The sequence below is a fragment of the Natrix helvetica genome, assembly GCF_964273705.1.
Source record: "Natrix helvetica genome assembly, chromosome: 1".
In the NCBI taxonomy this organism is placed as follows: domain Eukaryota; kingdom Metazoa; phylum Chordata; class Lepidosauria; order Squamata; family Natricidae; genus Natrix; species Natrix helvetica.
In genome coordinates this window covers 345,350,294-345,362,503 of record NC_138548.1, presented here as the reverse complement: position 1 = coordinate 345,362,503, position 12,210 = coordinate 345,350,294, and the positions used below count along the sequence as shown (strand labels likewise).

The following is a 12,210-nucleotide window of genomic DNA, read 5'->3' as shown; positions in this document are numbered from 1 at the left end:
GGTCAGTGGATAAGGCGGTAGGAGTAGGCAGCCAGGAGAATAGTCCATCTGGTCATGCGGCTTGATAAAGACACTGGGGTAGGAAAGTCCCCAGCCAGTAAACCCAACAACGGCTTGTGGTCTGTAATCAGTTTGAAGTCCCGTCCATAAAGGTACTCGTGGAACCTTTTTACTCCTGCCACAGCAGCCAAAGCCTTACGGTCAATCTGGGTGTAGTTCTGCTCTGCGGCGCATAGGGTCCTGGAGTAAAATGTAATAGGGGCTTTGGTTCCATTGGGCATACGATGGCTGAGGATGTTGCCGACACCGAACGGTGAAGCTTCGGAGGTCAGCAACAACGGCAGGGTCTGGCTGTACTGGACGAAGAAAGAATCCGCTGAGAGGAGTCGTTTTACTGCAGCAAATGTGGCAGCCTCGGCTTTTCCCCAGGACCACTTTGCATTTTTAGCCAGGAGACGATGTAGGGGATCAGCAATGGTGGCATTCTGTTTAAGAATGGTGCTGTAAAAATTGAGGAGTCCAAAGAGCACCTGCAGCTCAGTTTGATTGCGAGATGTAGGGGCATCCTGAATTGCTTTTATTTTTTGTGTGGTCGGGTGAATCCCAGAGCCGTCGATCAGGTACCCTAGGAATTCAACCCTTGGTACGTTAATTTGGAATTTCTCCTTTTTGAGACGGAGACCTTTGTCTCTAATTCTAGTGAAAACTGTTCATACTCATTTTAAAAGTTGTGCCTCATTTGCAGCCAATACCAATATGTCGTCGAAATAGGGGATGACTCCTGGAATCCCTTGCAAAACCATTCCATGACACTTTAGAACACTCCAGGGGTGATACTAACACCGAATTGCAGGCGGTGACATTTGAATGCACCCCTGTGTGTCACAATGGTATGGGCCTCCGCCATAGCACCATCTACAGGCAATTGTTGGTATGCCTGCGCCATGTCCAATTTAGCAAAAACTTTTCCGGGGCTTAATGAATGGAGGAGGTGCTGTACAATTGGTACGGGGTAGGCGCTTTGTTGTAGCACTTTATTAATTGTGCATTTGTAGTCCGTGCAGATGAGAACTTACCCGTAAGATTTGACAGGTGTCACTATAGGGGTCTCCCACTGTGCATGATCGACCGGCTCTAGGATTCCCTGGCCTACAAGCTTGCCAATTTCCCTGTCAATTTTGGAGTGGAGAGCAAAAGGCACTCTCCTGGGTTTTAGCCATATTGGAGCTATGTTGGGGTCCAAATTAAATGAAATTGGGGTCCTTACATACTTACCCAGACTGGTGCCGAAGACATCCTCAAACTCCTTAAAAATAGCTTCAGCACTGTCGTCTTTCAAGGCGTTGATACCGGTCACCTCTAGGCCCAGGGCTTGGAACTAATCTAGCCCCTGGAGGCTCTGCAGGTTGCCGCTGACCACTGTCACTGGGAGTTTCCCGCTGAACTGCTTGAAGTTCACCTGGGAGGTGCCTTGGCCCACGATGGGGACCTGGTTTCCCTGGTAATCGTATAGGCGGATGTCAAGGGTGCAAAGGTGCTGCTTCTTGAGGCTAGGGATAACCTGTTTCAGGGTAGATCACAGTGTTATGATCAGTGATGACCCAGTGTCGATCTCCATCTCACATGGAGAGTCCTCGATGAGGACTTTGACCTTCAGATTGATGTGTGGTGGGTTACTCTGTCATCGCCCTCTGAGCGCCGTGGTGGCTTCTTCCAGGCCCCTTGGCTAGGTGTCGTTTGGCAGCTTGGTGTGCCTCTAGGCTGCCAGGCAATGGCAGGGAATTCACACCTTTGCGATCTGCCTCTTTTGCCCGCAGCGCTGGCAGGTTGCATCGTGGAAACAGCAAACTGATCTGACATGGTCTCCTCCGCAGCTCACGCAAGGCGGGAGACGCTGTTGCTGGCTGGGGGCGGCTACTGTGCATGCGGCAGCTATCATCTTCTTCTCCTTCAGAGCTCTCGGGCTCTGCGGCCTCGCGATGAACACATGTGCTTTTCTGCATTTCTTGGGTCCAAAATCAGCTTGTCTAAGTCTCTGAATTCGCAGTACGCTGTGGCCTTATGGAGCGCAGCAATGTACTCATTAATCGACTTGCCTTCCTGATATTGAATTCATGCCGGCGAACGTGCTTGGACGGCTTGGGCGCGTAATGAGTCCTAAGCATCTGCTGGAGCACGGACCAGGCAACTGATTGGAGCAGTGTCAGCTCAGAGATGTCCATGAGGTCATTTTCCTCGAGGAAGCAGTCAAATCGTAGCATGTACGAGTCCCAGTGATTGGTGACTGGGTCATACGGAGTCGGTGGGGCGTGAATGGCCATTTTGTGTTCTGAGGGCGTTTTGAGTTTGTAGTTCAAAAATGGCTGCTGGAAGCCGCGCTGAGCTCCTGGCTGGATATACTTTCTACATCGCTACGCTCTTTTCGGTTCGCCTAGTTGCCTTCCAATCCCACCTTCGTCGCCAGTGTTAGATTGGGTAATGGAAAGGCACACACAGGCTTAATGGTAACAACAGCTCTTTATTAAGTACAAGTGAGAACAAACCAGCGAAAGTTGAGTCTGACAGCAGCCCTTTTATAGGGAGCTGTCAGACTCTTCGACCAATAGGATTAAACCTCTGTACCTGCCGGAACAGAGGACCTTGGTGGAAACCACTGCAGTTAGTATATTAATATAATACATTAATATAATAGTTATATATTAATGTGTAAAAGCAAAAAGTTGAGGTTGGAATGTGTTTATCTTGTACTGTGCCAGGAAGAGTTGGAAGTCAATGCCCCCTTTTCTTTTTCTCTTCTCCATTGTATCTCACACACCCCTTTTCCCTGTTCCCTTTCCCTCCCGTAATTTCCTATTTTCTTTTCTTCTTTGTATTTTATATTAGAATAGAATAACAGAGTTGGAATGGACTTTGTAGGTCTTTTAGTCCAACCCCCTGCTTAGGCAGGAAACCCTACACTTCAGACAAATGGATATCCAACATCTTCTTAAAAACTTCCAGTCTTGGAGCATTGACAACTTCTGGAGGCAAGTTGTCCCATTGATTAATTTTTCTGTCTGGAAATCTCTCCTTAATTCTAGGTTTCTTCTCTCCTTGATTAGTTTCCACCCATTGCTTCTTGTTCTACCCTCAGGTGCTTTGGAGAATAGTTTGACTCCCTCTTCTTTTTGGCAACCCCTGAGATATTGGAACACTGCTATCATGTCTCCCCTAGTCCTTCTTTTCATTAAACTAGACGTACCCAGTTCCTGCAACCGTTCTTCATATGTTTTAGTCTCCAGTCCCCTAATCATCTTTGTTGCTCTTCCCTTCACTCTTTCTAGTCTCCATATCTTTTGTACATTGTGGCAAACAAAACTGGATGCAGTATTCCAAGTGTGGCCTTACCAATGGACTTTGCTATCTTCAAAAGAGTGGCCTTTGTCTTCTTTCTCTCTCCTCCTCGTCCTGCCAGCCGAAGGAAAAGCCCCGAGGAGACGGGCTCCGCGCGCTGCTCTGCCGGGCTGCCGCAGCCGATCCTCTGCTAACCCCTAAAGAAGAGGATCCACCACCGCTTCTTCTTTAGGGGTCAGCGAAGGATCGGCTGTGGCAGCCCGGCAGAGCAGCGCACGGAGCCCGTCTCCCCGGGGCTTTTCCTTCGGCTGGCCAGAGAAGGAGAGAGAAGCCACTTCAGCCAACTTGTGTAAGATAAGACAGGCAGGCGTGTGGGCGTGTGACTCTGCCGGAGAAAATGTAGAAGGCGCGGTCACGCGCTCACCCGCCTGCCTGTCTTATCTTACACAAGTTGGTCAAAGCGGCTTCTCTCTCCTCCTCCTGCCAGCTGACGGAAAAGCCCCGGGGAGACGGGCTCCGTGCGCTGCTCTGCTGGGCTGCCGCAGCTGATCCTCCGCTGACCTCTAAAGAAGAAGCGGTGGTGGATCATCTTCTTTAGGGGTTAGCGGAGAATTGGCTGCGGCAGCCCGGCAGAGCAGCGCGCGGAGCCCGTCTCCCCGGGGCTTTTCCTTCGGCTGGCAGGAGGAGGAGAGAGAAGCCACTTCGGCCACTCTCTTCCAGACGCCCAGCTGGGACCGAAAAGGCGCCCTTTTGGCCAAGAAGGGATCAGCTGTGGGTGTGGAACTGCAGGGTTTTTTCAAGTGCGTAAACAGAAGGAACATCCGTTCCTCAAACCCGGACAGCGCTACTCCCACCTCCCCATTGTCCGAGTTGCAGCAAGTGAAGTGCCATGGGCGGCAGGGAAAACGAGGCTCCTTTGCCAGCCTCCCAGCTGGCAAAAGAGAAATTTTTGCCAACTGAAAGGTATGTGTGTGTGAGGGGGGGGAGAGTGAGAAAGAAAGAGTAAGAGAGAAAGGAAGGAAGGGAGAGAGAGAGAAAAAGAGAGAGAGACAAAGATTGAAGGAGAAAGAGAGAAAGAAAGAGAAAGAAGGAAAGAAAAAGAAAGAACGTTGGAGAGAGAGACACACAAGAAGGATGGAGGGAAGGAAGGGAGGGAGGGAGGAAATAAGTGGGGGAGAGAGACAAGAAAGAAAGAAGGAAGGAAGAAAGAAAGAGGAAGAGAAAGGAAGGAAAGAAAGAGGGAGAGAGAGGCACAAGAAGGAATGAAGAAAGAAAGTAAGTGGGGGAGAGAGACATAAGAAAGAAAGAAGAAGGAAAGAAGAAAGGAAGAGAAAGGAAGGAAAGAAAGAAAGAGGGAGAGAGAGACACAAGAAAGAAAGGAAGAAGGAAGGAAGAAAGAAAAAGAAAGAAAGAAAGAAAGAAAAAGGAAGAGAACTTATGATCACAATTGAACCCAAAATTCTGGTTGCTAAGCAAGAGCATTGTTAAATGAGTTTCACCACATTTACAAGTTGGTCACTCCCACCCGGTCACATGACCGCTAAGCCACGCCCACAAAATAGGCCACACCTATGGAATAGGTTCTAAAAAAATTTGAAACCCACCACTGGTGTATAGGTATGGTGTGTGTGGAGCAGTGGTGGGATTCCAAATTTTTTACTACCGGTTCTGTGGGTGTGGCTTGGTGGGTGTGGCAGGGAAAGGATATTGTAAAATCCCCATTCCCTCCCCACTCCAGGGGAAGGTTACTGCAAAATCCCCATTTCCTCCCCATCAGCTGGGACTCAGGAGGCAGAGAATAGATGGGGGCAGGGCCAGCCAGAGGTGGTATTTACTGGTTCTCCCAACTACTCAAAATTTCCGCTACCAGTTCTCCAGAACTGGTCAGAACCTGCTGAATACCACCTCTGGTGTAGAGAAACATTGGGAGTTTGGGATATGGGAAGGTAATGGAGGTAGTTTCAATAGATAGTTGCTAAGGGGAAAATTTTGAAAAGCCCAACTCTTAATGCAATGAATTTCTGCTGACCCTAACCCTACCTTTCCAAACCAGGACACATGGATTCAGTGATGTACAGTGAGGTTTATGGCACTGACCCAGTGGTGGGTTTCAAATTATTTTAGACTTGTGGACTTCAACTCCCAGAATTCCACAGCCAGGCATGCTCAGTTCCGATTTAAAGCGACAGCATTTGTTTTTCTCCTTTGCGAAAGAAGATTTCTTCTTTCTTTTTCTTCTCCCTTACCCTTCTTCCTCCCTCTCTCCCTCCCTCCCCCCTCTCTCAAACACACACACACAAACACAGAGAGAGAAGTTGGATTGGACTACACACACTTTCCCCCAGCCCCGGAAGGATCCAGCCCAGTTTCACTGATTACAGGTTTGAAAAGGCAACGTGGCTCTGCCTGCAATCAAACTACATTTTGAAGTTTGAAGTTTGAATTCCTCCCCCTCCCTCCGACCCACACGTACCTTTTCCAGCTGTTTCAGAGAGGATTTCAACTCTGCTCTTGCCTCGGGTCCTCTGAAGAAGCCCCTCCCAAACGAGCGCCCTCTACTATGAAGCAGGAGAACTGCGTGCCTCACCTACGTGAGGAATTTTTACGCTTTTAACTCTTGCTTAACTCTGCTCGAGTGATCATAAAATGCCTAAAGTCAGACTAGATGAGGCATGCAGTTCTCCTGCCTCATAGTAGAGGGCGCTTTTTTAGAGGCTTTTTAAAACAGTTAAGCAGAGTCATCCACGGTGAGGCAACAACTAGCTCAGCCTGATCTCAGCTCTCGCCTTTTTCCTTTTACATTTTTTTTCTTTTCATGATGACAGTGGTGAGGCTGTGCCTCCCCTGCCTCCCCTGACTGCACGTCACTGCATGGATTCCAGTAACTACTAGTATCTCCGATTGAAACTATTCTTACAGAACATGAGAAAACATCTCTAATTAAATGAATCATATCCTAATGTAAGCATCCTGCCAAAACTGGTTTCTCCATATCAGGGTATATTAAAATAATTTTGATACCCAGAATACCAAACCTGCCCATTTATTAGATTGAAACCTATGAAAAACATATGTGAATCATTGGGTTCTACCAGAATTTGGCAGAATTCCAGTTTCCTTTATTTGTTTTTCCATATTGCATCAGATTCTGACATTGTTGTGAAAATAAAGAGATTTTAACCTAAGAATTCAGACAGTTTATTAAGAAGTTGTTTTTGAGGGAGGGGGATTAATTAAAAGCCTGTCTCAAATCAAGATGTAACAAATTACTCCTAGCAATTTATTATTTTAACAGCAAAAGTGATGTGGGTTTTAGCTGTCTCCTTATTTGTCTTCCAAGTTCCCACCAATCAGTCCCTGAAAGGACAATGGATGCTTCTGGAAGGTTCTCTGGTGCAGCTTGTCATCATTTCTCCAGGCTTTAAGGGGAGGTCTTGACTGGTTCCTGAGAGAAATAAACACACAACCACTATTCTGAAGCCAACAGAACTGTAGCTAGGTTTTCAAATGGTGCCTTTGACATATGGATGCCATTTTCAAAGAGATTCAACCTAAAGGGCAGTCCTTCATAGTAGGCCAGTTCAAGACACAGGCCAAGCAGAGATTCCAGGATGCTCTTCTCTGTAGTAAGGTAGAATAAGAGAATTTTATTTATTTTTCGTTTATTATATGTATCTCGCCTTTATTATTTTTACAAGTAACCCAAGGTGGAGAACATACCCCATATTACTTCCTCCTCCTCCTATTTTTCCCACAACAACAACCCTTTGAGGTAGGTTAGGCTGAGAGAAAGTGTGACTAGTCTAAAATCAGCCTATTTATTATAAGAGGAACACAGAGCACCTTAGATGGATTTTTGAGATTAAGTCACCAGGCTAAAAGTTATCAGACTGTGAATTCTAATCCTACCTTTTTGCCTTTCATGGCTAAAGTAGGATTAGAACATACAATCTCCTGATGTCTAGCCTGGTGCCTTAATCTTAACCTTAAAAGTCCACCTAAGGTGCTCTGTAATCTCCTTATACTAAACCTGGAGGGGTGTAGCGGTCATGTTTAAAAGTTGCTAGCTGCATCACATTTCTGCTAAGCCGGCACAAAGCTTGCTCAAGGTTTTGATTCGCAACATTTCTTTCTTTCTTTTTTTTTTTTTGAATAATTTTTATTGTTTTTGTCTTTTTATCACATATTACACTCTTTATATCAACAGTTTGTACAATGTTACATCGTCGTATCTATGTATGTTTTCCTCTCTTTACCATATATTACAATCCTTATGTCATTTTATCTATACATTTTTATGATATTTAACATATTTACCTATTTTTATGTACAGTTCTATGTTTATTTATGTGTATTGTTTTCGGCTTAAATGTTTTTCTTATTATCCAACCATTCATACCACTTATTCCAAATTTCGTAGTATTCCGATTCTTCTTTGTCCTGTAATTTTTGAGTTAGTTTGTCCATCTCTGCGCACTCCAAAGTTTTTTTTATCACTAATTCGTCTGGCGGTGTATTGTTTTGCTTCCAGCATTGGGCGAAGGCAATTCTAGCTATAGTTAATATATGTGTTAGTAAATATTTAATTTTTTTTGTATAGTTCCCTTTAATTATTCCTAATAAAAAGGTTTCAGGTTTATACTTTACTTGTTCCCCCATAATTTCTTGTGCCCACTTCCAGATTCTTTTCCAGTATTTTTGCGATTCCGGGCATGTCCACCACATGTGGTAGTAGGTCCCTTCTTCTTTTTTACATTTCCAGCATATCGATTTCAGTGTTGGGTACATTTTTGCTAATCTTGTTGGTGGTAGGTGCCAACGATAAAACATTTTATATATATTATCTTTCAGTGTCGCTGATCTCGTTAATTTATAATTTATATTCCAAATTTTTTCCCAATCCACTAGATCTATGTTATAACCAAAATTTTTGGCCCATGCTATCATACATCCTTTAACTATTTCTTCTTCTAAGTTTATTTCTAACAAATATTTATACATTTTCGTTATAAATTTGTTTTCTGGGCCAGTTAAGATTTTGTCTATTTGTTGCAATTCCGTATATATTCCATATTCTTTTATATCTTTTTTATATCTTGATTGTATTTGGAGGTATGGCCACCAATCTATATTGATATTATTCTCTTTTAGTTCTTGGTTCGTTTTCAAATTCCCCTGGTTATCTAATATTTCACTATATCTAACCATTTTTGATAAATCTAGCGTATTGGGGTGTATCATGGCTTCCATGGTGGAAAGCCATGCCGGTATTTTCATATAGTGTTTTGCTTTAATTTTATTCCAGACTTGAATTAATGCTTCTCTAATGTAATGTCTATGGAAATATTTTTGCTTCTTTTTACTCTCTTCCCATAAGAAAAAGTGCCATCCTGTTTGTAGGTCGTGGCCTTCTATTGCTAATATTCTTTTGTTTTTTAGATTTATCCAGTCTTTAATCCAAATTAGTGCTGCTGCATTGTAGTAGAGTTCCCAGTCAGGTAGTCCCATACCACCTCTGCTTCTATCGTCCTGTAATGCTTTCAGTTTTATCCTAGCTTTTTTCCCTTGCCAGATGAATTTTAGTATTATTTTATTGATTCGCAACATTTCTATGCAACATTCTTCACTTTGCAACATTTCTATGCAACATTCTTCTGTAACATCTTTTTGTAACATGTGAACAAGCTTGCCCGGTAACAAGTACACGTAACAAGTGAACAAAGCCTGCCCAGTAACAAGTGTTTTAACCAATCATGTAATAACACGCTGTAAGACAGAAACCTTTTGTATGATTTTAATAAATACCGTCTCAATCGGCCAGCCGGGGTCTTTGGATCTTGCTGAGCTGGTTGGTGCGTTGCAACACATCATGGAGTCCGTTCTTCCTTGGCAGTATCAGGCCCGCCTAACCTAGGCGCACCCCAGCTGGGGTCCCATAGCCGAGCTCAGTCAGGCTCACCTCTGCAGGGGTTTCGATGCCTAGCTCCGGCTCACCCTTGCAAGGGTCCTCACTCAAAGCAGACGAGGTCGCCGTGTGGCAGCCAGCCACACACTCACTCTCAACTGGTGACTCCGACGTGCCGATTTGCCTTCGTACGTCTCACGCCGAGTCCCGTGTCTACGTGTTCGGCGCCTTGATTCTCATCTCACGCACCTGGCGGGCAAGCGCATCGTGAGTATGAGCTCCTCACATTCAAAGTCTCATTCAGGTTAGGGATGAACTTTCACTTTTAATCAAGAAGGCCTATAGTTTGCAAAAACTTAACGGCACTACTATCTATCCTCTTTCTAAAGTTTCTTTAAGTAAATTTTTCTAGTACTTAGAAAAACAATGTCCGGCTTATTTGGAAAAGGCTCCATAAAAATGTCTATGTGGAAGATTGGGATTTATTTCCACAAGACACAAAGAGCCCCTGCAAAAGTGTTATCTATTAAGTAAAAATTCTCTCTTCAAAATTATTTTCAATTGGCCTTTCAACTCCTCATGGAGATGTTAATTTTTCAGCTCCTCCATGGTTAGAGGAACAATTAGCAAAAGAGGAGGGGAATAAACATATGTTTTCTGCCTCTCCACCTAAATTTATTCCACAAGATCATAAAGTAATTAGTTTAAAGGATTGCTTTTTTCTATCCTGCCTTGTCCTGCTTCGCAAGAAAAGTTTGACTTTGTGTGTCTGCCTCTCATTCCCCCCCCTTCTTTTCTTTTGAAAGAGTTTCTGCTGGTTTATGTTTCCTCTCCCCCCACCTCCCCCTCTCCGGGATGTCTGTTGTTTCCCCCCAAACACACACTCTTTTCCCTCTTTAAAAAGACTCTGTGTCGGCTTTTGCTTGCTGCTTCCCCCACACACACCTCCTCCCCCCCCCTTTTTTTTTTGAAAAATCCTGTATCGGTTTAATATATTGCAGGAAAACAACAGAGAGATAATTTTGAGGCTCAAATGGAATTGTTGAGATATGATTAAAGTGTGTCAGGACATAAGAATATCTTTTTATAAAACTAATTTGTTAGTAGCTGCTTTATTACAAGGCAGCAAACCTTAAGGAAAGTGTTATTTTAAAAGGGAGTGTAAAAATCCAAGGAGGGGCATGTCTGTAACATCTCGCCCTCTCTTTCATCAGGGATCAAAACCCTAGTATGGATTGTAAATTGCCTTGGAAAAAAGATACAACTCTCGCTTCCCCTTTCCTGACTTTTGCTTTTGCAATCCTCCCCCGCTGTGCATTTAATTTCCTCTGACTTACCGTTCTTTGCATCTATAATGTTAGTGTGTAAAATTAATGTGGCAAAAGAAATGTAACTATAGGTGTGAATGGGTGTGTATGTAGTCAGTATTGGACGCTTGAAATGTAAGGTTTGTTGGCTGAAAAAGCAGAGCGTGTTGTGTTAAAAGAGCCTGTCGTTTTAACAAAACATTTTTTCCTTTCCTCTCACCCCCCTCTTTGCCTCCGGTGAGAAGACAGGAGGAGGGGGGCTGTGTTCTTTTCACCATTTTTTTTTCTCTCCTCTCCCTGCCAGCTTCAGAAAGGCAGGGTTGAGGATGATATCTGACGCCTGCATATTTCAGAGTATACTCAAACTATCTTAATTGTTTGTTTTATTTTTGAAGCTGTGTTTTTTCTCTTTTATGTTTTTATGTTTGCGCGCACTTTGTATGCTTAACAGAAGTCATGTCTGTTTGTTCAATTGTTTGTTGGTCTGTTGTATGTTTGTTTGTTTATCGGTAGCACTGGTTGCTGTCCCTTTTAGAATTTTAACAGAGATGACCTAAAAAATACAAAATGCAGTCAGAAAGAATGAGTAACATTTTTGCTAGAATCCAGATCAGTTTCACACGGACATTTAGAGGGACGATCAGATATTGGAGCCAGAAAAAGGTTACTTTGTATATAGATGGGTAGAGAATGTTGTAAAAGGCATCTGACCTAAATTGACGTGGGAAAAAGATGTGCTTTGTTGAAAGGTACTGGAGATGTTGCAGAAACAAAAGAGAAGAAATAGACAAGTCGTTAAGGACAGTTGAAGCTTGGCAGTTGATGAGGTCATTTTTGGACCAAATCAATGTGCATTTTGTACAGCAACTGGTCATTGCAAGACAGGATTTCAGTAAGTGAAAGAAAGTTAGAGATATGTTTTTTCAGAGATATGTTTTTAAAGAAGATGAATATGTGAGGACTTGTGTATGTGAGGACTTGTGAACTCTGGCATATGGATGATTCAATACCTTTTCTTTGCCCCATGGAAATATTTCCATGGATATTTATTCAGGATTTATTATGGCACCTCGCAAAGGGGTGTGACCCAGCCATGTAAAACAAACTCAATCCTTGTTTTTTTTACTTTCAATCACTTGAATTTTTTCACTTTCTAATTTGACCACTTATCATAGGCATTTTCAACAAAAAACAAGTTTGCCTCTCCCTCTGGTATATTTTTACCAGACAAAACACCGATTCCTTTAATTACTTGGGGATATATATGGAGAATTTGCTTTTTACATGTTTAATCCCAAAACCTAAACTTTACATTTTAGAATGGTTACATCTAGCACATACACCTCGTAATTCACTCATACCCAGAGCAGCCCAAATGGCTTTGCTCATTGAAAAGGCACGAAGAAGAACCCGTTCCATGGGAATGGATTTTGTTACGCTTTATCTCCCTTTCAAGTTATCTCAATGGGAACCTCTTTTTCAAAATTCTATTCTTCTCCAAGATGCACTCACGGAATGGCCTGGTCAAATTTCATGTCATCTGCCAGCTGACCCAAGGCTACAAGTTATTAAGACCATTCCGATACAATTTTATACACCAATAACATCACAACCTATCAAAGATGCGTTAACCGTATTCACAGATGGGTCCAAAAATCATGGTGC

At 43.4% G+C, this 12,210-nt stretch overlaps 1 protein-coding gene across 5 annotated transcripts in view; it reads right to left on the bottom strand.

Annotated features, from left to right (window-relative positions):
• Positions 1 to 6,536: 6,536 nt before the first annotated feature.
• Positions 6,537 to 12,210, bottom strand: part of LOC309396127 (acetylcholinesterase-like) — a 56,939-nt gene continuing 51,265 nt past the window's right edge. For 3 of the 5 annotated variants that reach the window (XM_081960935.1, XM_081960934.1, XM_081960933.1), the window contains exon 5: positions 6,537 to 6,778. In XM_081960935.1, coding sequence (XP_081817061.1) covers positions 6,658 to 6,778 — 121 coding nt within the window. In that variant the 3' untranslated portion in view covers positions 6,537 to 6,657. Of the gene's footprint in view, positions 6,955 to 12,210 lie in introns of all 5 variants that reach the window. The other 2 variants (XM_081960937.1, XM_081960936.1) reach the window with 1 other exon arrangement.